The sequence below is a fragment of the Lagenorhynchus albirostris genome, chromosome 9, assembly GCF_949774975.1.
Source record: "Lagenorhynchus albirostris chromosome 9, mLagAlb1.1, whole genome shotgun sequence".
NCBI classification, from domain to species: Eukaryota; Metazoa; Chordata; class Mammalia; order Artiodactyla; family Delphinidae; genus Lagenorhynchus; species Lagenorhynchus albirostris.
The window spans coordinates 44,657,733-44,684,142 of NC_083103.1; the positions used below are offsets into that span (position 1 = coordinate 44,657,733).

The window sequence follows — 26,410 nt, forward strand, 5'->3', positions numbered from 1 at the left end:
TCAGAACTGGGTCACTTGGCCCTTTCTTTTTTTATCTCCTCCCAGCACAAAGTGCTTATTACACCTCTTGATAGCCAGCATTCTCTTAGATCTGCAGTTGGGCTCAACGCATGCAAGCCTCAGCACAATTGTCTTTGTAGTTTTAGCCTTTTTCTGGAAAATCGACTTAGTCTGGCCACCATAGCCACTCTGCTTCCTGTCGTAATGCCGCTTTCCCTTGACCTTCTCATACTGTGTGACTTTGTGGGGTTGGTGCCTGCCACACTTCTTGCAGAAAGTCCGGCTGGTTTTAGGAACGTTCACCGTGTTTGCAAGACTGCTATCAGCAGGGAAACAAGCTAAAATACCTTTTCTTTTTTTAAAGATTTAAAAAAAATATTTATTTTATTAATTATTATTTATTTTTGGCTGCGTTGGGACTTCGTTGCTGCGCGCAGGCTTTCTCTAGATGCGGCGAGCATGGGCTACTCTTCGTTGCGGTGCGCAGGCTTCAGTAGTTGTGGCACGAGTGCTCAGTAGTTGTGACTCGCAGGCTCTAGAGTGCAGGCTCAGTAGTTGTGGCACATGGGCTTAGTTACTCCGTGGCATGTGGGATCTTCCTGGACCAGGGCTTGAACCTGTGTCTTCTGCATTGGCAGGTGGATTCTTAACCACTGCACCACCAGGGAAGCCCTAAAATACCTATTTAAAAAAATATATTTTATTTATTTATTTGGTTGTGCTGGGTCTCACTTGTGGCAGGCAGGCTTCTTAGTTGAGGCTCGCCTGCTCCTTAGTTGTGGCATGCATGGGAGATCTAGTTCCCTGACCAAGGATCGAACCTGGGCCCCCTGCATTGGGGGCTCAGAGTCTTAACCACTGCACCACCAGGGAAGTCCCTAAAATACCTCTTTTGAATGCAGTCTTTTCTCCCCTCTGACTTTCCTCAAGGTCAGAATATTTTTCGAATACTCCCCTCTCACAGTGTAAGGAGCCTAGAATTCTCAGTACATAAATAGATTTTGAATTGCTTGATAAAAGCCACAGTTGGAAACACAGCAAAGGATATTGCTTCCAAAAGCAAACGTACACAAGGAATTTGCATACTATTGCTTTGTGTAGATGACGCTTTCTGCTTGAGTGTTTAAATAAATATTTTGAAGATATTCTCAGAACTTTGAAAAGTGAAGATTGTTCTTCTCATTCGTCCCTAAAAATCATGAGAAGCATTTCAAATTCAAGGAAAGATGGATTATTTTGACTGAGTTATCTTAGATTTTGTATATTAAAAGATGTCTGTTTATAAAATGAGTTTAGAACAGTTTAAAAATATTTTTACCTGATTCTTTGTCCAGATTTGTGTATGTGATAAACATACCACTATATTCTGGGACTTGTTAGGGCAGAGAAGAAATTAATGTGCACTCCAGTGAGAATTCTTTTTACTTACCCTCAGGGTGACTTTCCGCCTAAAGAAGTATGTTATAACAACTTAAGAAATTCTTTTCCAGCTATCCTACCGACTTACCCCCTCTATGAGTGTGGGAAATCAACTCAACTGTGTAGTTTATGATTGGTCAAGTTAGTGGTTTACACAGTGTAACCAAAGTAAGCCAATTTATCAGTGCTTTTTCGCTGAGGGCATGCCAAGGCCCGGTCATACTGAAATATCAATATTTACCCCAGAGTGTAGATGACTCCTGCCAGTGAAGCCTGTTTACGAAGCCTGTTTACATATATATGTAATTTTAAAAGGCATTTGGATCAACATTTCATCACTATTCTTATTTTAAAATAATTTTATATTATGGTGGGATAAAGGGAAAACTTTTCAAGTTTTGGAGAGATTTCCCATTCTTCTGTTTCAGAGACAGGACTGTTGCTTACAGCAGTGCTTTTCAAACTCTTTAGTGTAACAAGCATCACCTGGAGAGCTAGTTAAAACTCAGATTTCTGGGTCCCAATCCCAGTTTCTGATTCAGTAGGTGTGGGGTGAGATGGAGAATTTGCATTTCTAATGAGTTCCTGGTGATGCTGGTGTTCTTGGTCCAGGGACCACACTTAGAGAACCGCTGCTGAGAAACCCTGGGCTTAGAGAATCCTAGAGTTGGACCTCTGAATACTTACATTACGTCAGACACTGTGCAAATCACTTTACATCCATTATATCTGATCCAGATGACAACCTTACAAGTTAGGGACGATTATTCCTATTTTATAGATGGAGGAACTGAGGCTCAGGAAGTTAAGTTATCCAAGATCACACAGCTTGTAAGTGGCAGAGCCAGAATTGAACTAGGGTTTTCCTGTCTCCAGATGCGTGTTACTTCTCTGTTAAAATATGCTTTTTTACCTGGGTTAAAGTTCTTCTAGTCCCAGTTTCTTCCTCACATGGGAATAATTTCTCTAACATCCCTGAACCATGGCCCTTTGGCTTTTGCTCAAATCTGTCAGGAAGGGACACTCACTACTTCATGAAGAAAGTCTTGTTGGGGACAGCTAGAGTGATCAGCCATGTGGTTTGCCTGGGACCAAGTGGTCTCCCAGGGTAGGACTTTGAGTTTTAAAACCTACACAGAGCCAGGCAAACCAGAATGACTGGTCACTTTAGGACGGCTAAAGCCATTTCAAATGCTTTGTTATTAGCCCACCTTCTTTTCTATACTTTTCCATTTCTGTTGGAGTTTTGTCTAATTGGGTCTTGTACATGATAGTCCTTCAGATATTTGAAGATGATGATCCTTCCACCAGTCACCAGACTACCTTCATGTCCTTTGATCTTTCTTCACATAACATAGTATATACAGCACTTTCTATGTGTCAGGAACTCTTCTAGAAGTTTTATGTATATTAACCAATTTAATTTTCACAAGAGTCCTATGAGGTAGGTACCATTATTATCCCCATTTTACAGATGGGGAAACTGAAGCGTAGTTAAGTACTCTGCTCCAGGTCACAGTTTTTAAGAGGCTGAGCCAGGATTTTAACCCACAGAGTATGGCTCCAGAATCCACGCTCTTAATCACTACGCTTTACTGCTTTCCACTTAGTCAGTAAGGGTCTACCAAGTACCGACTATGTACTGAAAAAGATACAGAAGAGAGACACGGTCCTTGTCACCATGGAGTGTATGGTCTAGTGGGAGACACACAAGCAACAAGTAATTAAATTTAAAAAATTACAAATTAGGATAAGTGCTATGAAATAAGTAAGTGCTAAGATAGAAAATATTGGTGAAGCAGTTTGGGTCCAATCAGGAGACAGAAATCACACAGGAGGTTAAATAGAGGAAGTATAACATGAAGAGTTATTAATTGTGATACATGAGTAACCCTATGATGTAAAGACACTTTGGTACCCTAGGGCTGAGGGAGCATACCCAAAGAAGGACAATCCCTTAGGAGGAATTCAGCTTTCATTGGAGAACGTGTGTATAATTGTCAGCTTGGGCTGCCATAACAAAATACCAAGACTGGGAGGCTTAAACAACAGGAATTTATCTCACAGTTCTGGAGGCTGGTAAATCCAAGATCAAGGCGCCTGCTGATTAGGTTACCTGGTGAGGGCTTTCTTCCTTGCTTGCAGATTGCCACCTTCTGGCTGTGTCCTCACATCACTGAGGGAGAGGAAAGCAAGCTTTCTGACAAGGCACTAATCGCACCGTAAGGGACCCACCCCCATGACCTTAGCTAACCCTATTTACCTCCCAAAGGCCCCATCTCCACATACCATTGCACTGGGGGTTAGGACTTAATTAATATATGAGTTCTGGGGGGAAGACAAGTAAGTCCATAGCAGTGTGGTTCTACCATGGGATAGCAGAGAAGTTGGCTGATTTGGGTAAACTGGAGCTGTTCTGGAGTCACTGGACAAGCAATAGCCCAGCTTCTGGGATGCAGGAAAGGGCACAGGCCATCAGTGTGGGTGGTCTGGGGCCCTGGCTTGGGCAGGAGCCCTTTAGAGAATGTAGGCTGCCCTGAGGCTCAAGTTTTTTTTTTTTTTTTTAAATTAATTAATTATATTTTTGGCTAGGTTGGGTCTTCATTGCTGCTTGCAGGCTTTCTCTATTTGTGGTGAGCAGGGGCTACTCTTTGTTGTGGTGTGCGGGCTTTTCATTGTGGTGGCTTCTCGTTGTGGAGCATGGGCTCTAGGCGTGTGGGCTTCAGTAGTTGTGGCACACGGGCTCAGTAGTTGTGGCTCACGGGCTCTAGAGTGCAGGCTCAGTAGTTGTGGCGCATGGGCTTAGTCGCTCTGTGGCATGTGGGATCTTCCCAAACAAGGGCTCAAACCCGTGTCCCCTGCATTGGCAGACAGATTCTTAACCACTGCACCACCAGGGAAGTCCCTCAAGTTTTTGAGTTTTGTGAAAAGGTTATCCTACGAAGGCCGAGGCAGCAGGGTTACAGAGGGACAGCGCTCTTGGCCATGGCTGGGGCAGGCTCTAGCCTATGTCCTCACATCCACCCCTCCAACCCTGGAAAATGGCATGAAAGCCCCTTGCTAATGCAGCATCCCTCCAGTGCATTCGATTAAGAAAGTGTTCACATCTCGCTCACTGTAAAGGAGACACGCTTAAAGGAATTCTGTTGTTTATCACAGAACATATATTGAAAGGGGCATTCATAGCTGAGACCATAATTTCATTACAAACAGTTAAGTGGCAAATTTAAAAAAATGTTAAAATATAATATAAATCCAAGGTAAAAGTTTTCAAGTCCTTTAACTTTACTCCAGAGAAGTACAAAATGAAAAGGGAAAATCTCACTCCTTCCCTTCCCATCTCATTTTCTCTCTCCAAAGGTAAAAAGCAAAACCTGTGATTCCTTCCAGGAAAAAAAAATACACTTACCCATATATGTGTCAATGCTATAAATTATACAAAGGGGATCATTTTCCTGTACAGCATGCTTTCAAGAATAAAAGAGAATTAATAAAGTTAATTAAAATTAAATTATTAACAATAATGTATTAAAAGTCTTTCCCCATTGGCATGTCCAGATCACCCTTATTCTCTCTAATCTCTGCACATAATTGCATCATGTAAATGACAGATAATTTTTTTCTTCCAGTTGTATAGAGATAAGTGACATACAGCGCTATGTAAGTTTAAGGTGTACAGCATAATCATTTGATTTACATATATCATGAAGTGATTATCACAATAAGTTTAGGGAACATCCATCATCTCATATAGATACAAAATTAAAGAAATAGAAAAAAACACTTTTTTTTCTTGAGATGAGAACTCAGGATTCACTCTCTTAACAACTTTCATATAAAACATACAGCAGTGTTAACTATATTTACGATGTTGTACATTACATCCCTAGTACTTACTTACCTTATAACTGGAGGTTTGTACCTTTTGACTGCCTTCATCCAATTCCCCCTCCGTCCAACCCTTGCCTCTGGTAACCACAGATCTGATCTTTTTTTCTATGAGTTTTAAAATTTGTTTGTTTGTTTTTGAAGTATAATTTTTTTTACATCTTTATTGGAGTATAATTGCTTTACAATGGTGTGTTAGTTTCTGCTTTATAACAAAATGAATCAGTTATACATATACATAATTGACTTCTACACTATGTTATTTCCTGTTACACAACTTAGAGATTTAATATTTCTATATATTCCACACTGATCACCACAATAAGTCTAGTTACAATATGTCACTATACAAAGATATTACATAGTTATTGACTATATTCCCGCCAAGTACATTTCATACTTGTGGCATTTATTTTGCAGCTGGAAGTTTGTACCTCTTAATCTCTCTCACCTATTTCTTTCTTTCTCCTACTCCTCCCCTCTGGCAACCACCTGTTTGTTCTCTGTATCTGTAACTCTGTTTCTGCTTTGTTATATTTGTGTATTTGTTTTATTTTGTTAGATTCCACATATAAGTGGAACCATACAGTATATGTCTCTGTCTGACTTATTTCACTTAGCATAATACCCTCCATGTCCATCCATGTTGTTGCAAATGGCAAAATTTCATTCCTTTTAATGCCTGAGTAGTATTCCATTATATACGTGCCACATCTTCTTTATCCAGTCATCTACTGATGGACACTTAGGTTGCTTCCATATCTTTTCTATTGTAAATAATGCTGCAATGAACATACAGGTGCATTTTTTTTTGAATTAGTGTTTTTGTTCTCTTCAGATAAATACTCAGGAGTGGAACTGCTGGGTCATATGGTAGTTCTATTTTTTTCCATATTCTTTTCCATATTAGCTGAACCAATTTGCATTCCCAACAGTGCAAGAGAGTTCACTTTTCTCCACACGCTCACCAACATTTGTTATTTGTAATCTTTTTGATAATAGCCATTCTGACAGATGTGAGGTAGCATCTCATTGTGGTTTTGCTTTGATTTCCCTGATGATTAGTGATGCTGAGCATCTTTTCATGTGCATGTTGGCCATCTGTATGTCTTTCTTGGAAAAACATCTATTCAGGTTTTCTGCCCATTTTAAAAAATCCGGCTGTTTGTTTTTTTGATGTAGAGTTATGTGAGTTCTTTGTCTATTTTGGATATTAACCTCTTATTGGACAAATAGTTTGCAAATATATTCTCCCATTCTGTAGGTGGCCTTTTCCTTTTGTTGATAGTTTTCTTCACTGTGCAAAAGCTGTTTAGTTTGATATAGTTCCATTTGTTTATTTTTGCTTTTGTTTCCCTTGCCTGAGGAGACGTATCCAAAAAAGTTACAAAGACCAATGTCAAAGAGCATACTGCCTAGGTTTTCTTCTAGAAGTTTTATGACTGCAGGGCTTATATTTAAGTCTTTAATTCATTTTGAGTTTGTTTTAGTGTATGGTGTGAGAGAGTAGTCACAGTTTGATTCTTCTGCATGTAGTTGTCCAGTTTTCCCAGCACCATTTATTGAGACTATCTTTTGCCGGTTGTATATTCTTGCCTCCTTTGTTGTAATTAATTGACCATAAGTTGTGGGTTTATTTCTGGACTCTTTACTCTGTTACATCGGTCTATGTGTCTGTTTTTGTGCCAGTACCATAATGTATTTTTTTAAAATGTTATTTATTTTTTATTGAGGTACAGTTGATATTAGTTTCAGGTATACAACATAGTGATTCAAAAATTTTATAGATTATACCCCATTTACAATTATTATAGAATATTAGCCACATTTCCTGTTCTGTACAATATATCTTTCTAGCTTACTTACTTTATACATAGGATTTTGTACCTCTTAATCTTCTACACCTATCTTGCCCATCCCCCCTTCCTTCTCCCAACTCATAACCACTAGTTTGTTCTCTATATTGGTGAATCTGTTACTGTTTTGTTATATTCATTCCTTTGTTGTATCTTTTAGATTCCACATGTAAGTGATAACATACAGTATTTGTCTTTGTGACTTATTTCACTAAGAATAATACCCTCCAGTTCCATCCATGTTGTTGCAAATGGCAGAATTTCATTATTATTCATGGCTGAGTAGTATTCCATTGTATGTATATGTGTGTGTGTGTATATATGTATCACATCTTCTTTATCCAATCATCTGTTGATGGGCACTTAGGTTGCTTCCATATCTTGGCTATTGCAAATAATGGTGCTTTTAACATATGGGTGCATGTATCTTTTCAAATTAGTGTTTTCATTTGCTTCGGAGATATACCCAGGAGTAGAATTGCTGGATGATTTGATAGTTCTATTTTTAGTTTTTTGAGGAAACTCCATACTGTTTTCCACAGTGGCTGTACCAATTTATATTCCCACCAACAGTGCAAGAGGGTTTCCTTTCCTCTGCACCCTCACCAACATTTATTTGTAATGTTTTTGATGATAGCCATTCTGACAGGTGTGAAGTGATATCTCATTGGGGTTTTGATTTGCATTTCCCTGATGATTAGCAATGTTGAGTGTCTTTTCATGTGCCTTTGGTCATCTGTAGGTCTTCTTTAGAAAAATGTCTATTCAGTTCTTCTGCCCATTTTTTAATCAGGTTTATTTATTTTATATTGAGTTGCATGAGCTATTTATATACTTTGGATAGTAACTCCTTATTGGTCATATTATTTGAAAATATTTTCTCATTCAATAGGTTGTCTTTTCATTTTGTTGATGGTTTCCTTTGCTGTGCAAAAGCTTTTAAGTTTAATTAGGTCCCATTTGTTTATTTTTGCTTTTGTTTCCTTTGCCTTAGGAGAGAGATCCAAAAAAACTTGCTATGATTTATGTCAAAGAATGTTCTGCCTATATTTTCCTCTGGGAGTTTTATGGTATCCAGTCTTACACCTAGGTCTTTAACCTATTTTGAGTTTATTTTTGTATATGGTGTGAGAAAATGTTCTAATTTCATTCTTTTCCATGTAGCTGTCCTGTTTTCCCAGCACCACTTATTGAAGAGACTGTTTTTTCTTCATTGTATCTTCTTGCCTCCTTTGTTGTAGATTAATTGACCATAAGTGCATGGGTTTATTTCTGGACTTTTTATTCTGTTCCATTGATTTCTGTGTCTGCTTTTGTGCCAGTACTACACAGTTTTGATGACTGTGACTGTGTAGTATAGTCTGAAGTGAAGGTGATTGTGATTGTTGTCTATTTGGGTTCTTTTGTGTTTCCATACAAGTTTTTAAATTATTTGTTCTAGTTTTGTGAAAAATGCCATTGGTATTTTGATGTGGATTGCACTGAATCTGTAGATTGCCTTGGGTAGTGTGGTTATTTTAACAATATTAATTCTTCCAATCCATGAACATGGTGTATCTTTCCATCTGTTGGTGTCATCTTCAATTTCTTTCATGAGTGTCTTATAGCTTTCTGAATACAGTTCTTTTACCTCCTCGGTTAGATTTATTCCTAGGTATTTTATTCTTTTTGATGGGTTTGTAAAGGGGACTGTTTTCTTAATTTCTCTTTCTGATAGTGTATTGTTAGTATAGACATGCAACAGTTTCTATATATAATAATTTTGTATCCTGCAACTTCACAGAATTCATCTATGAGCTCTAGTAGTTTTTCCATGGCATCTTTGGGATTTTCTATGTATGGAATCATAGATGATGGATAATTTATTTCACTTTTAATGGGCACTTTGGGTTTTGCTTTTATAAAAATTCTGCTAGAAAGATAACTGTACATATGTGACTGAAATTTTGTAGGTATAACCATATTTTTTGCTATATGAAAAGACATGTGCCTTTTAAATTTTTGTATTTATCAGATTTACCTGTAGTAAGAAATTGCATCAATTTGTACCCCCCTCCCATCAAAAGTGGATGAGAGGATTAATTTCTTCACATCCCTGCCAGCATCAGAGAAGCCTTGTACCAGTTTGATAAGTGAAAAAAAAATGTTTTCTTACCATTTTGATTTACATTTCTTTAAGTATACATGAGTGAGAGCATCTTTCTGCATGTTAATCATCCTTTGAATTTGCTTTTCTATGATCTCTTTCTATCCTTTGCACACTTTTCTGTTGGGCTTTTAAATATATATATATATTCATTTATATCAGTTCTATTTAGGTTAAGGAAAAGAGCTCTTTGACAAATATGTTTTAAATTTGTTTTCCCTGTTTTGGAACCTAGCCTTTCATTTAAGTTTCAGTTTTTGTTGTTGTTTTCCTTTTTTTTCATACCAAAGTTACATTGCTACCTAGACAAGTTGACTAACTTTTCCCCTTCTAGCTTCTGGATTTCATAGCCTTCTCAGAAAAGCCACTTTCTTAGATTAGTATTTAGTTAACCCCCTTTTTAGAGATATTTTATGATTTATTTTTTACAGTTCATATTTGATCTATCTGGAATTGACTTGGGTGTAAGGAGTGAGAATAAGAACTCAGCTTTGTTCTTATCTCAGTAGGTACTGACTAGTTGTGCTACCACTACTTACTTTTATTTTATTTACTCTTTTCCCCAATGATTTGAAATCTCATCTTTCCACCTTTACAGTAAATTCCCTTGTGCGTTAGAGTCTATTTCTTATTTTTCTTTGGTTTCATTAATTTCTTCTCATATCAAACTGCTTTATTAATTGAAGTTTCAAAATATGTTTTGATATCAGATAGAACTAGAAGTGGACATGTTTTGGATGGGGAAGACAGAGAAGGTCTTGCTGATGGGTGACATTTAGGCTGACATTTGAAGAATAAGAAGTAACCAGTTTCATGGAGACGAAGGTAGGAGCATTCGAGGTAGAGGGAGCTGCATATCCAAAGGTGGGGAGACAGAAAACAGCTTGGCTTATTTGCAGAAGCTAAAAAAAGACAAGTGTGGTGAGCACATGAAAACACAGGAGAGAAGGACACAAGATGGAGTGGAAAGATAGGCCAGATTTTGTAGGGACAGCTTGGTTTTGTCCTAAATACAAATGGAAGCACTTAATGGATTTGAAGTAGGAAAGTGACATGTTCCAACTTCTCGGTGTATAACATTGTCACTCTGGCTGTTACGTGGAGATGGGCAGGAGGAGAACAAAAGTTGCAGTGAGGAAGAGTTGCTTCCTCTTCATCCAAGTAGCTTCTCCTTGTTATATTTTATCCCAGCATCTTATTTATTCCTTTTTGGGATAGTTTCTTTCTTATTCCTTTTTGTGTCCTTAGTGCCAGCACGGAGTCTAGCAAACAGCATGCAATAAACATTTGAATCATGAATGAATGAAAAAGTAAGTTCTTTCAATTTTCACCCTGGCCCTGGGGAATGAGTTTTAAATCCCTTACAGCTTTAAAAAGATTAATTAAGCATCTGAGAAGCGATTGGTGGGTTAAAATATTGGTGAGTTATGTTCCAGCGGCCAGACCAAAGGGGGACTCTGAAAGAGTTGGGGAAGAGAGTCCCATAGTCCCGGGGTGCTGGTGAACTCCAGGGCTGTGTAAGCAAAACCCCAGTAGAGGGCAGTAGAGGGCTGCACAGGACTGGTTCCGCCCGATTGGCCAGGGCCCAGGCGAGGGCAGGGAAGGGGACAGGGACGGGAAAGGGGAAGGGGAGGGGCTGGACAGCAGGCCAGGCAGCTAGAACCCGCACCAGACTAGGGCTTGGGGAGCAGGTGACCTTCTGGTCTCTCGTCGGAGTCTAAAGTGCGCTGATGGAGAGCATGAGGCCACCTTTCTGTGTTTAGATCGTGCTGCTTCTTAGCTTGCAGAGTATAATGAAGCTGTTTTACTGTGGGCCCCTTGCTGCTGGGAAGGGCAGTCTCCTGGAACAGTGATGGAAGGAGGGAGAGAGGAGGGGGTGGGGAGGAAGGGCCCTGAGGTGAAATGGTGAGCACAGATGGGAGTTTTGGCCTTGGCTGCGAGGGAACAGGTTTCCTGGAGACTGTTCTGCAAAGCAGGGAGTGAGACGGTGTCCCTAAGTCACAGCCAGGAGCTGGGAAGACTCAAAGGCAGACAGCGCTTTGCGGAAAACAGGAGGTAATTATTGGCTCCGCAATGTACGTTGTAAGAAACAACTTTGAATGTTTCTTATGCTCTCTGAATTGATTTCCGTTCTGTTCGTTTTTGTTAGTATAGTTGTTTTAAAAATTTCCAACCTCTCATCTGTGCTTAGGGGAAAAGCATTTTGTACACACATTGGCCAGAGGGTTAAAAGGGGAGCACAGTGCCCCTAGTGGCCATCAAGGTGATAGCAGCAGAGATCAGAGTGAAAGGCCCCAAACAGAAGCGACACTTAATTTGGACACTTGTTCTTCTCAGCACACACACACATTTCACATACACACATATACACACAATCACATAGTATAGTACGGTTTTTAAATTTTTCCAGTTTTATTGAGATATGATTGACATCCAGCACTGTATAAGTTTAAGGTGCACAGCGTAATGATTTGACCTGTGTACATTGCAAAATGATTACCAAGCACACCTACACTTATATACACACATTTCACACACATTCTCACACAGACACATCACATACACATAGCACACTCATACTTTACACACACTGGCATATCACACATACAGGATGACACACACGCACACTGATAAAGGGTTTTGTAGCAGATAATACGGTTGCCCACCAGTAGCTATCCCACCGTGTATAACTACAATGTGGTTTGAGTCAAGGATCAAGTCAACTTTTGGTTTTGGGGTAGGTTCCAACTGACCTAAGTCATCAACATAATATCAACCCCCTTGGCATAGGAGTGGGCATGTGACCACATCGATCCATTAGCTGTGAATGAGGAAGCATGTCGCCCTGGAAGCTGCCAGGAGCCCTCCTGCTACCCCAAGAGGCCAGTTTGGAAAGAGCTGATGGGGGTGAGAGGGGGAGGGGAGAGACTCAGGCAAACAGAGGTGTAGCCTGCTAAACATTGGGAGCCTCTGAACAGCCCAGTGCTAGAAGCTCACCCTGCCTCTGAACTTTAGGCTTTGGGGACAAATAAGTTGCCTGGTATTTAATGCCTTCAGGTTGGGTTTTCTGTTTCTTAGATCAGAAAACCTCAGAACAGATCAAGTCCTCCCGGAAGTCATCTGTGGAGGGGTCCAGCTCTGCTTTAAGAAGGAGGACTGTTCCTTTCTACCCCTCCTTTGACCTCTTGGTCCTCAAAGTGATTATGATGGACCCGGCACAGTTCTTGGAAATTTTCATGGATAACAGAGAAGAAAATAGTATTTAAAACCAAGCCTCTTTGGCTTCGAAGGAAAGTGACACAATTCCGATTTGTGCAGGAATAAATCTCTAGATGGATCTTGTCCCTGGCAGAGGCTGAAATAAGATTCAAGCCAGTGTTTTTGAATTTCAAAGGACAGGCAACCTTGGCTGACAACACAGATTTTGTATACGCAGTTGGCCCTCTGAATCTGCTGGGTTTCGCAGCTGCTTCTTCTATTTTTTTTAAATGAATTTTTTATTGGAGTATAGTTGCTTTACAATGTTGTGTTAGTTTCTGCTGTACAGCAAAGTGAATCAGCTATATGTATATATGTATCCCCTCTTTTTTGGATTTCCTTCCCGTTTAGGTCACCACAGAGCACTGAGTAGAGTTCCCTGTGCTATACTACTATAACTAATGAGTAGTTTCTCATTAGTTAGCTATTTTATACATAGTATCAATAGTGTATACATGTCAATCCCAATCTCCCAATTCATCCCACCCCTTCCCCCTTCCTTCCATACATTTGTTCTCTACATCTGTGTCTCTATTTCTGCTTTGCAAATAAGATCACCTACCATTTTTCTAGATTCCACATATATGAGTTAATGTATGATATTTGTTTTTCTCTTTCTGACTTACTTCACTCTGTATGTCAGTCTCTAGGCCCAACCACATCTCTGCAAATGACCCAATTTCGTTCCTTTTTATGGCTAATATTCCACTGTATATATGTACCACATCTTCTTTCTCCACTTCTCTGTTGATGGACATTTAGGTTGCTTCCACATCCTGGCTATTGTAAATAGAGCTGCAATGAACATTGTGGTACCTGACTCTTTTTGAATTATGGTTTTCTCAGGGTGTATGCCCAGTAGTGGGATTGCTGGGTTGAATGGTAGCTCTATTTTTAGTTTTTTAAGGAACTTCTGTACAGCTCTCCATAGTGACTGTATCAATTTACATTCCCACAAACAGTGCAAGAGGGTTCCCTCTTCTCCACACCCTATCCAGCATTTATTGTTTGTAGATTTTTTGATGACAGCCATTCTGACCAGTGTGAGGTGACACCTCTTTGTAGTTTTGATTTGCATTTCTCTAATAATTAGTGATGTTGAGCATCTTTTCATGTGCCTCTTGTCCATCTCTGTGTCTTCTTTGGAGAAATGTCTATTTAGGTCTTCCTCCCATTTTTGGGTTGAGTTGTCTGTTTTTTTGATATTGAGCTGCATAAGCTGTTTGTATATTTTGGAGATTAATCCCTTGTCAATTGCTTCATTTGCAAATATTTTCTCCCATTCTGAGGGTTGTCTTTTCTTCTTGTTTATGGTTTCCTTTGCTGTGCGAAAGCTGTTAAGTTTAATTAGGTCCCATTTGTTTATTTTTGTTTCTATTTTCATTACTCTAGGAGGTGGGTCAAAAAAGATCTTGCTGTGGTTTATGTCAGAGTGTTCTGCCTGTGTTTTCCTCTAGGAGTTTTATAGTGTCTGGCCTTATACCTTTGGTATAATCTATGACAAAGGAGGCAAGAATATACAATGGAGAAAAGACAGTCTCTTCAATAAGTGGTGCTGGGAAAACTGGACAGCTACATGTAAAGGAATGAAATTAGAACACTCCCTAACACCATACACAAAAATAAACTCAAAATGGATTAGAGACCTAAATGGGTTTCACAGCTTCTGATTCAACCAACCGCTCAGTACTAGGTTAGATGAATCCATGGATGAAAAACCCACGGATACGGAGGGCCCACTGTACCCATTTTATATAAGCGACTTGAACATGCGTGGATTTTGGCGTCCGAGGAAGCTCCTGGAACTGATTCTCTGCGGATGCTGAGGAAGGACTGTATACATACTCATTTAAACCCTTTAACCACCCTACAAGGTGAGGATCACTTATCCCATTTTACAGATAATGAATCAGGCTCAAAGAGGGTGTCACGTGCTCAGTGTCAAACAGCTACGTAGCGGTGGCACTGGGCTTTCAACCCAGGGCCCTTTGGCTGGAAAGCTGTCGGTCTCCCTTCCAGGGCAGCATACCACCTACCATACCGCTGGCCGCCTCCTGTGTGTGATTTGGTCTGGGTGGGCCTCTTGGGGCGGCGGCTGCAAAGAGGTAAGAGGAAAGTTATCCTTGTACGTTTATTTAACATTTCATGGGGGCAGTGGTAGGAGTGGGGAAGATAGAGAGCCTCTTACACCAGGGTTCTGATCGTGCTGGGAAGGAGCCTGAAATGGACCTTGAAAAGTCAGCCTCTGCCAGGGAGGCAGTGTGGTGTGGTGCTGGCCACCCAGCCTCGGAGCCCTACTGGACCTGGGGTCAGGTCTCAGGGTCACTGATGTGTTAGCTCTGTGACTTGGTAAGTCACAGACTGTGACTTTAACCCGTTGAAGTCTGAGTTTCATCCCTAATAATTAGACCTACCCCCTAGGGTCTTCATGTGGATTAAATAAGAAACCATGGGGCTTCCCTGGTGGCACAGTGGTTAAGCATCCACCTGCCAATGCAGGGGACATGGGTTCAAGCCCTGGTCGAGGAAGATCCCACATGCCTCAGAGCAACTAAGCCCGTGTGCCACACACCACAACTACTGAGCCTGTGATCTAGAGCCCGCAAGCCACAGCTACTGAGCCCACGAGCCACAACTACTGAGCCCACGTGCCACAACTACTGAAGCCTGCGCGCCTAGGGCCCTTGCTCCACAACAAGAGAAGCCATCGCAATGAGAAGTCCGTGCACCACAATGAAGAGTAGCCCCTGCTCGCCACAACTAGAGAAAGCCTGCACTCAGCAATGAAGACCGAACACAGCCAAAAATAAATAAGTAAATAAATAAAAATTTTAAAAAAAGAAAAAGGAACCACAAGTAAAGTACCGTACTGAGCACAATGCCTGGTGCCCCACCCCCTCCGCCACCAATGGCAGATGTTATACTATATTAAACACATAGCGCTCCTGCAGATTTGGGCAGGTATTCTAAAGGCCCCTTCTCATCCAAATGGTAATCCTCAAACACTGTTATAAAGAGAAGGCAGAGAAAGGCAGCTCGTGCACAATGCTTTTCTTTTTTTTTTAAATTAAAAATGTTTTAATTGTGGTAAGATACACATGACATAAAATCTACCATCTTAACTCTTTTTAAGTGTACAGTTCAGTAGTGGTAAGTTCATTCACATTGTTGTATAAAAAAATCTCCAGAATTCTTTTCATCTTGCAAAACTGAAACTCTATACCCATTAAATTCTCCATTCTCCCCATCCCCTAGCCCCTGAATCAACATTCTACTTCCTGTCTTTATGAATTTGATTAGGTGAGTGGAATCAAACAATTTGTTTTTTTGTGACTGGCATATGTCACTTAGCCTAGTGTTCTCAAGGTTCATCCATGTTGCAGCATGTTCAGAATTTCCTACCTTTTAAAGGCTGAATAATATTCCACTGTATGTATATATTTTGTTTATCCATCAATGGGTACTTGGGTTGCTTCCACCTTTGGGCTACTGTGAGTAATGCTGCTATGAACATGGCAGTATAAATATCTCCTCAAGACCCTGCTTTCAATTCTTTTGTGTATATACTCAGAAATGGAGTTGCTGGATCATACAATAATTCTATTTGTAATTTTTTGAGAAACCATGATATTGTTTTCCATAGTGGCTGCAGCATTTCCCCTTCCTACCAGCAGTGCACAAGGCTTCCAATTTCTCTACATCCTTGCCAACATGTGTTATTTTCTGGTGGCTTTTTTTTTTTTTTTTTTTTTGCGGTACGCAGGCCTCTTACTGTTGTGGGCTCTCCCGTTGTGGAGCACAGGCTCCGGACGCGCAGGCTCAGCGGCCATGGCTCACGAGCCCAGCCGCTCCGCGGCATGTGGGATCTTCCCGGACCGGGGCACGAACCCGTGTCCCCTGCATTGGCAGGCGGACTCTCAACCACTGCGCCACCAGGGAAGCCCTCTGGTGGCTTTTTTGTTATTTGTTTTTTTTTTAAGGTAACCATCCTAATGGGTGTGAGGTGGTGTCTCACTGTGGTTTTGATTTGCATTTCCCTAATGATTAGTGATATTGAGCCTCTTTCCATGTGATTGTTGGCCATTTATGTATCTTCTATGCATAAATATCTACTCAAGTCCTTTGCCCATTTTAAAATCAGGTTGTTTATTTTTTTTGTCATTGAGTTGTATGAGTTCTTTATATATTCTGGTTATTAACTCTTTATTAGATAGTATATGATTTATAAATATTTTCTCCCATTCTGTGGGTTGCTTTTTCACTCTGTTGATTGTGTCCTTTGATGCACAGAAGTTTTAAATTTTAATATAGTCTAATTTATTTATTCTTACCACAATGCTTTTCTTCCTTTTTATCCCTTTGGGAGTAAGTTGGTGGAAAGTGGGGTGAGCTTAGCCATATTCTACCTCTTTCATTGCCTATTGGTGTGAAAAAGGAGAAGGAACTCCTTACTCCATAAGACAAAAGAGTAGCATCCCTCATGAGACTTCAGCACAGAGGGATTTAAATACAGCTGCTTATTTTCTACTTAGTTTTTTAAAAATTGAGGTATAGTTTTTTTAATACATTTATTTATGTATGTATTTTTGGCTGTGTTGGGTCTTCGTTGCTGCGTGCAGGCTTTCTCTAGTTGCAGTGAGCAGGGGCTACTCTTTGTTGTGGTGCACAGGCTCCTCATTGCGGTGGCTTCTGTTGTTGAGGAGCACAGGCTCTAGGCGCTTGGGTTTCAGTAGTTGTGGCACATGGGCTCAGTAGTTGTGGCGCATGGGCTTAGTTGCTCCACAGCAGGTAGAATCTTCCCGGACCAGGGATCGAACCTATGTCCCCTGCATTGGCAGGCAGATTCTTAACCACTGTGCCACCAGGGAAGTCCCGAGGTATAGTTGATGTACAATATTATGTAAGTTTCAGGTATACAACATAGTGATTCACAATTTTTAAAAATATTTATTTATTTATTTAATTTATTTTGGCTGAGCCAGGTCTTAGTTGCAGCACACAGGATCTTCGTTGTGGCAAGCGGGCTTCTTAGTTGCAGCATGCAGACTCTTAGTTGTGGCAGGTGGACTTCTTAGTTGTGGCATGAGGACTTCTTAGTTGCGGCATGCATGTGGGATCTAGTTCCCAGACCAGGGATCGAAACTGGGCCCCCTCCATTGGGAGCTTGCAGTCTTAACCACTGCGCCACCAGGGAAGTCCCTGATTCACACTTTTTAAAGGTTATATTCCATTTATAGTTATTGTAAAATGTTGGCTATATTCCTTGTGTTGTACAATATGTCATTATAGTTTATTTATGTTATATGTAGGAAGGGCAAGATAAGGGTGGGGGTTAAGAGGTACAAAATAAATCAGTTTATTGAAGACTCCTGGATTCGGGAAGCTGGGCCTAGAAATGTTGGCTTTCAGACAGCCTGGTGCCCCCTCTGACATCTGGCCTAGGAATCAAGCTGGAGGTGGCAGGAAATCTCACCACGATGTCCAGCCAGGACCTGTTTCCAGATTGTCAAGGCTGGGGAAGGAGTGCAGGTTAGTATCCCCTGGGAGCTGGCTGGAACTAAGATGAGGCAGGCAAGGCACCAAGTGCACAAATATTTAAGGAGACACTCACTGCAGGTGCTGACCTTGCACTTGCATGAGCCATAGAGGGAGTGCCTCCTTCTACTTTGTGCCCCTGGAGCCCCGTTGCCTCATTCCAGTCCTGGCTCTGCCTGGGGGCAAGGAGAAGGGCACACAAGTGTGTGTGGCCCACATTACAAGGATGAGTGCTCAGATCAGAGTCCCCACCTGTTGGGCAGGCCCTGTGGATCCTGGCTGTAATGGACTCTCGGATGTCTTTCCTTGGATGGATGATCAGACCTCAACGTATGAGGCAGAAGAGATCTGGGTGGAAGCCAGGCAGAGGCCATACTTCTGCTGCCCCTGCTCTTTCTGCTGGCATTGCAGTTGAGGGACTGACTGAGCTCTCTCTGGTGGCGTGAGCAGGCATCCCGGTGTCCTGTCTCTAGCCTCATGGATGTTGGGAGGCCAGGATCATGCATTTTGCTGGTGACCTTGTGGCAGGAGCACTGGTGGTTTTGGAGCGAGCAGCTTCCCTGGTGGCCCAGATCTTCTTTGGGAGGCTTTTCTGAAAGCTCAACCTAAAGTCTTTTCTACATTTCTCCTAGTAGTTCTGTAAGACACTTAATATCCTGTCATAAATCCCTTCTTGCCTGATCTAGCTGGAGTGGATTTTGTTCTCTTCAACTCACCAATACAAATGGGATGGAGAGACTTTTATTGCTGAATTCCTCTTAGAGAAGTCACTGCGTGTGTGCTTTGGAAGGATGCCTTGATCCGTCCTTGGAGAGCGGGTTCTTCTCCTTCCCCACCAACCCTCACCCCACCCTCACCCCGGACCTAGGTGTCAGCGGGCACTAAGGCTCAGGAACTCTTTAAGCTGCTTCTGAAAAGAAGGGGGAAAGAGACAAAAGTGTGGAGAGAAGGCAGAGGGACTCAGTGATGGCAGAAGTCCAGGTGCTGTATAATATGACCCTTTCCCAGGACCCATTCTCCCATATTTTGTAAAACCTGTATGTATAAATGCTTGGTGGGATTGAATTTTTCTATCGTGGAAGCCAAAGGAGTGGCTGAATTTTGTGTTGGGGTTGGGGGATGTCATATGGGGACAGAAGTGGTGTGTGAGGAAGCTAGAATTTCAAGAGGTAGAAGGGCCAGGAGACTGAGGTCCCCACTGGGAGCCAGCAGAAATGCTCGAGAGCACGTGGAACTCTCTGGTCCACGGGATTCAGAAGTCCAGGCCACCTCACTTGGACATCAAGATACAGAAGCCCTCGGTGGACGTCTGGAGGACGTGGGAATGCATTCAGGATTGGTTCCTTCTTGTTATGCTTGACTCTTTACCTTACAACTTGACCTCTCTCCCCCATGAACTCTCAAAATACTTTAGCGCCACAATCCTTCAGAGTGCCCGTCATGTTGTCCTCCATATTCATGTGCATTTTTGTTTGTTTGTTTACCTTCTCTGTGAGACTCTTAGCTTCTGGAAGGCCTGTCTCTGAAGTTATTACATGCACAGTGTTGTGTGTATGTGCCTGTGTGTATTTTTCTGGGGAGAATACCCAGAACTTTAATCACATTCTGAAAGGGGTCCAGGATCTAGAAAATGTTTAGAAGCTGCATAAGGAGGCCTTTGGGGGGACATCTGGACACTGACTCTTTACTGCAATTCAAAAAAGAGTCATCATTCAGAAGTCAAATCCATCTCGTCCTCATGCTTGTTTCCCATCTAAGGCTCACGGGCTACGCAGGAACCCTAGACTTGGTTTCTGGTTTCAAGATTCTGTCAATTAGGGGCTCAACCAAGCAGTGTGTATTTATTGCCTCTTGCTCAGGACGCCTTGCCCTGCACTCAGAGAGGTTTACAAGCCAGGCTGACACCAGGCAAGTCCCACTGTGGGTGGGATTGATGGCTGTTGTGGGCTTTCCAGCCTGTTGTTTCTTAAGCTATAAATATTTATCAAATGAATGCGGGAAGGTCAGTCTCCCAAGTATCTGAAGCACTGTGTATGTGTATGTGTATGTGGGCGCAGGGATGGGGAGCCTGCTGGAGAATGAGAGCCCTGTGGAAGCTGGCACGTGATGTTGGTACATTAATGATTGAAAACAAGAGCAATAAAAACCCCATCACAAGTCAGTGTCTCTGCAGCCCAGGACTGGGGGGAGATGAGCTCTGTTCTAACCTGCACATCCCAGGTACACAGCCCAGAAACCACAGGCAAACATCAGTTGCTGGCTTCCTGACATCTGCTGGGCTTATAGACTTTCTAAAGGTCCCACATTTATCCCTTAAATGAGTCCAGCGACACTTCCATTTGGCTGACAACTTTGCATGTGTGGATGGGTTCAGTGAAGGAGACAGTAAAAGACTGTAGAGGGCCAGCTTAAGTTTCTGTTGGCATTTTATGGTTTTTAACTTGGAGCGACTGGTTGTTAAAATGAAATGGCTTCAGTCCCAGTTGTAGTTAAGGCTCCAAGATCCTGCCACTTGCCAAAGTAAGATCACCTCTGAGTCCTTGCAAAGGGGTGGCCTCTCACTCATTTAAGGATATGAAAGAGTTGAAGTCAAGGGGGCCAGGAGGAGTAGACATAGGAGGGAGAGTTTGAGGCAAGCTGTCCCTGTGCTCTGAGCCCTTCCACTCCAACTCTAGACGAGGTTCTGGAAGGCCTGAGCATTTTCTACCCTCAGGAAGCACATAGCTGCCACTCCAGAACTATGCCACACTAGCCACAGTCTCAACAGCAAAAGGATATCCCCGTGAGCCAGTGTCTGGGGCTGCTGCCACCTGTGCCGTAGGAAAAGCAAACACCTCCACGGCAGACTCGTCAGCAGAAATAGCAGAAGGGATGGGAGCTTGGCTCACACCTGATTCCTGCCCTCCAAATCTTGCTTTTGTGTGTTTTACAGAGTGGAACCTAAATCCTTTCCAGAGCGTCACCTGCACAGAAGTCTGGGAAATGTAGTTTTATCTTAGCAGCTCCTGCAGAGCAGGGAACGCCAGAAGGAGGTTGGAATGGGGGCTGAGCATCAGTTCACCTGATCTAACACATTCCTACTCACACTTCAAGGCCCACATCAGATTCTACCTCCTTTCAGAGACTCCTCTCCCACTGTCCTCCCTCCCCCAGGAGAAAACTTTGTCCTCTGTGTTCCCACAGCTTATATAATCCAGTATGACTTGTCAGTCTGCTTTGTTAAGCCAAAAGGTTTTTCTTTCTTTCTTTTTTTTTTCAAAAATATTTATTTATTTTTACTTCTCTGGATCTTCGTTGTGGCACGCGGGATCTTTAGTTGCAGCATGCATTTGGGATCTAGTTCCCCAGCTAGGGATCGAACCCGGGCCCCCTGCATTGGGAGCACGGAGTCTTACCCACTGGACCACCAGGGAAGTCAAGCCGAAAAGTTTTTTGAGGGCAGAGAATTTTTTTTTTTAATTGTGGTATAGTTGATTTACAATCTCATATTAGTTTCAGATGTACAACATAGTGATTCAAAATTTTTATAGATTATACTCCATTTAAAGTTATTGTAAAATATTGGCTATATTACTTGTGCTGTACAATATATCCTTGTAACATTTATTTTATACAGAGTGGTTTGTACCTCTTAATCCACTACCCCTGTCTTGCCCCTCCCTCCCCTCTCCGCATTTGTAATCACTAGTTTGTTCTCTATATCTGTGAGTCAGCTTCTGGGTTTTTTTTTATAAATTTTTGTGTAAAGCTTTTTTTTTTTTTTTTTGCGGTACGCGGGCCTCTCACTGTTGTGGCCTCTCCCGTTGCGGAGCACAGGCTCCGGACGCACAGGCTCAGCGGCCATGGCTCATGGGCCCAGCCACTCCAGGACATGTGGGATCCTCCTGGACCAGGGCACGAACCCTTGTCCCCTGCATCGGCAGGCGGACTCTCAACCACTGCGCCACCAGGGAAGCCCTCAGCTTCTGTTTTGTTATATGCATTTTATTTTCTAGATTCCATGTATAAGAGAGAAAATAGAGTATTTGTCTTTCTCCGTGTGACTTATTTCACTTAGCATAGACTCCAGGTCCACCCATGTTGTGACAAATGTCAAAATTTTATTCTTTGTTATGGCTGCATAATATTCCATTGTATGTATATTTATACCACATCTTCTCTATCCAGTCATCTGTTGATGGGCACTTAGGTGGCTTCCATATCTTGGCTGCTGTAGATAATGCTGCTATGAACATTGGGGGCATGCATCTTTTCGAATTAGTGTTTTCGTTTTCTTCAGAGATATACCCAGGAGTAGAATTGCTGGATGATATGGTAGTTCTATTTTTAGTTTTTTGAGGAACCTCCATACTGTTTTGCACAGTGGCTGTACCAATTTACATCCCCACCAACAGTGTACAAGGGGTCCCTTTTCACCACATCCTGGCCAACATTTGTTATTTGTGGTCTTTTTGCTGATGGCCATTCTGACAGGTGTGAGGTGATATCTCACTGTGGTTTTGATTTGCATTTCCCTGATGATTAGCAGTGTTGAGCTGGAGGGATATCTCCAGCTCTGTTCTTCTTTCTCGAGATTGTTTTGGCTGCTCTTGCTCTTTTGTGTTTTCATACAAATTTTAAAGTTATTTATTCTAGTTCTGTGAAAAATGCCATTGGTATTTTGATAGGTATTGCATTGAATCTGTAGATTGCCTAGGGTAGTATGGTCATTTTAACACTATTAATTCTGTCAATCCATGAACACAGTATATCTTTCTATCTGTTTTTGTTAGTCTTCAGTTTCTTTTATCAGTGTCTTATAGTTTTCTGAGTACAGGTCTTTTACCTCCTTTGTTAGATCTATTCCTAGGTATTTAATTCTTTTTAATGCAATTGTAAATGGAATTGTTTCCTTAATTTCTCCTTCTGATAGTTCATTGTTACTATATGTAAATGTGGCAGATTTCTGTACATTAATTTTATATCCTCCAGCTTACTGAATTCATTGATGAGCACTAGTAGTTTTTTTGTGTCATCTTTAGGATTTTCTAAGTATAGTATCACGTCATCTGCAAACAATGACACTTTTACTTCTTCCTTTCCAATTTGGATTTTTAAATTTCTTTTTCTTGTCTGATTGCTGTGGCTAGGACTTCCAATACTTCGTTGAATAAAAGTGGCGAGGGCTTCCGTGGCGGCGTAGTGGTTGAGAGTCTGCCTGCCAATGCAGGGGACACGGGTTTGAGCCCTGGTCTGGGAGGGTCCCACATGCCGTGGAGCAACTAGGCCCGTGAGCCACAGCTACTGAGCCTGCGGGTCTGGAGCCTGTGCTCCACAACAACAGAGGCCGCGACAGTGAGAGGCCTGCACACTGTGATGAAGAGTGGCCCCCACTCACTGCAACTAGAGAAGGCCCTCGCACAGAAATGAAGACCCAACACAGCCAAAAATAAATAAATAGATTTATTTAAAAAAGAAAAGTGGCGAGCCTGGGCATCCTTGTCTGGTTCCTGATCTTAGTGGAAATGCTTTCAGCTTTTCACCATTGAATATGATGTTAACTGTCATATGTGGTCACATATGACATGCTTATCATATGTGACCTATCATATGTGACCATATGATATGCTTATCATATGTAACCTTTGTTATGTTGAGGTATGTTCTGTCTACACCCACTATGTGGAGAGTTTTTATCATAACTGGATATTGCATTTTGTCAAAAGCTTTTCTGAATCTATTGCAATGATCATATGGTTTTTGTTCTTCAATTTGTTAATGTGGTGTATCATATTGATTGATTTGCGGTTGACGGCAGGGATTTTGTGTGACTCATTTTTGTGTCTCTTGAAGCTATACAAGGGCTGATAGGTAATGACTGTGGTGGTTTTAGAATATGCCCACAAATTCTTTCTTCTTGCTTCAAAAAGTGGAGCCTCATTCCCCTCCTCTTAAGTCTGGGCTAGGCTTACTAATTTGTTTCTAATGAATAGAATGTGGCAGAAATGATGTGTGACTTCTGAGTCTAGGTCATAAAAGATGTGGCCTGATCACCCCTGGATCACCGGCTCTTGGGGAATCCAGCTGCCATGTTGTGAGGACACTCAGGCAGCCCTATGGAGAGGGCCACAAGGCAAGGACCTGAGGTGGCCTGCCAACAACCAGCACTAACTTGCCAGGAATTTTCTTCTCCCAGGAGGGAAACTTCCATCCAACCTGGGAGGACATTCAAGGCTCTTACTTCCCCTGATCCATTAAAGTGGTTACAAACCACAGCTTGTTGACTTACCTTTGTTTCCTATGAGTTGAGGCACAGTGGACAAGATAGAACTGAGGCTCTCTGTCTTCTCTGTTTTCATTCAGTGTTACTGGTTGGTTTTGGCCAAGCCTGATTAATCCTGCCGAGAAGGGTGAGAAGAGATATCGACAACTCAGAATCCCCTCACCTCTCTTTGTCGAAGAGGAGCTTGTGGTCCTGGTGAACCCCAGGTTTTTTGGCATGGCTCTCACCAGAGGAAGGAGAACCTATCAAGGAGTGGTCTTCCGGGCCCCATACAGCCCTGGTGCACTGCGTGCGGGTGAGTGGTCTGGAAAGGCTGAGGGAGAAGGGTTGTTAGCCAGCAGTAATAGAAGAGCATTAAGCCTGGCTTTCTGAGCAATGCCTCCAACAGGAGAGCCCACTCTCTCTCAGCTTCCTGAGGCAGTTGGGGAAAAATGAGCAAACTAGCTGAGGGTAAAAATTTGCTTCTCCAAGAGGGCAGGGTCTTGCCAATCCTTGGCCTGCTTTCCCCATGCTGAAATCCTGCATCTTCTTTCTTACTTGCACAATCAATACATTTTCATTGTAAAATAAACAAAGTTCAAATAATATATTTATATGGAGTAAGAAAGTGAATGCTCTCCATTATAACCTCAATCCCATTTCCTCCCCACAGGAAAGAAACTACAGCTAACAGATTGACACAGAGCCTGCCAGACCTCATGGATACAAAGGTATCACACTGTATATATGGCCCTGCAACTTGTCTGTTTGTTTCATTTGATGATAAATCATCAACATCTTTTGTTCATGTCAGCACATACAGAGCTAACCCTCTCTCTTTTCTAATAGCTTTCTAATTTCCATAGTATATGTGAGAGGAAGAGGAAAACTATGCTAAGGATAACCACTTTTCACTGCCTTCTCTGGAGTGGGGAGTGAGAGTGTTGAATGGAGCATTTGGGGGGGTTTGGGTGGGGGAGTGTTGGGGAAGGTGTTATGGAGAGCTGAGTTGCTCTTTAGAATGGGGGGGGCGGGATTTGCAGCCTCAGAGGTCATCTGGGTGGACAAATGAAAAGGGGTGAGGGGAATGCAGGAAGTCAGAGGTTGCTGGCAAGATGGAATAGAGTGCCCTGCATAGTGATCCCTCACATGCCCTCACATCTTTAGCAAGCTTACTAAATTCATGAATGAGTATATTCCTCATCTCTTGAATGTTTCCTTAGAATGCCATTGCAAGGGTGCTATTACTGGGTCAAAAAGCAGAATTTCTCTACGGTTCTTGTGACATCGTTTGTTAAACTTATCCCAAAGCGCTGTAAGAATTATGCTGCTACTTATAAAATTTTACCTTTTCAAAATGTACATTAGATTAGAATATACAAATAATGACATTTAAAATGCTTATCCATGTCCCACAGAAGGTAGGGTGAGGAAGTCCTGCAATGGTGTGAAGATGGGTAAATAGAGCTCAGAAGGGAAGGAAGTCCCCTGCCACCAACTTCCTGAAAGCTGGCCTTGGTCCCAACTGGCGAAGCCCATAAGCTCATATCTGAGACCCCAGACACTCAGGGAAGCGATGGTGGCTTGCTGATAGTGGCTAGGAAACACTTGGGAAGTGGCTGGGGCACATCTGCTGGGAGTGTTAGGACCCTATCTCGTAGGAAGTCAGGGCTCAGAATCAGGAGAGAAATGAGGAAGGCGTGTTCTGTCCAGAGCTGTTAAAGGCCTTTCATGACCCTTGGACTTGAACCAGGCAGAGTAGGGTGGAGAAACCCCAAATGAAAGCCAGGATGGCTCTAAGCCTGCAGTTGGGGCAACTGCCTTACACGGGATTTCCCCCATTTGCTTCATTTGCACAAGATAAGTTATTTCTCCAGTAGTTAGACAAGAAGCCTCTTCTCAACTCTACCTTGTTCTCACCAAAGTCAAACCTACGGGCATCATCCTCAGAGACCAGTTACTTCTGACCTTGGACAGCATCTTCCTTGAGGGGCTCCTGTAGTCTCTCTCCACCTTCTGGCCTTGAATTTCAGCCTCTTTGGTCTCCGTGGGTCCCAGATCCTGCAT

General features: G+C 42.1%; 1 protein-coding gene across 1 annotated transcript; it reads right to left on the reverse strand.

Moving 5' to 3' along the window:
- On the reverse strand, positions 1–26,410 carry LOC132526486 (large ribosomal subunit protein eL42-like). The gene is made up of 3 exons (XM_060160840.1): positions 26,312–26,410; positions 24,528–24,649; positions 1–316 (listed from the first exon to the last, which is right to left on the reverse strand). Exons 1-3 carry the CDS (start codon positions 26,408–26,410, stop codon positions 1–3), a joined length of 537 nt encoding a protein of 178 aa, XP_060016823.1.

Excerpts from the sequence above, each read along its gene's own strand:
- LOC132526486 (XM_060160840.1), bottom strand. The coding sequence starts at position 26,410 with ATGCAGGATCTGGGACCCACGGAGACCAAAGAGGCTGAAATTCAAGGC. Across the intron at positions 24,650-26,311 it reads CAAGGAAGATGCTGTCCAAG|TGCACCAGGGCTGTATGGGG; the intron begins GTCAGAAGTAAC and ends ACCCGCACGCAG. Across the intron at positions 317-24,527 it reads CTCCTCTTCGACAAAGAGAG|TCTTGCAAACACGGTGAACG; the intron begins GTGAGGGGATTC and ends TGCTGATAGCAG.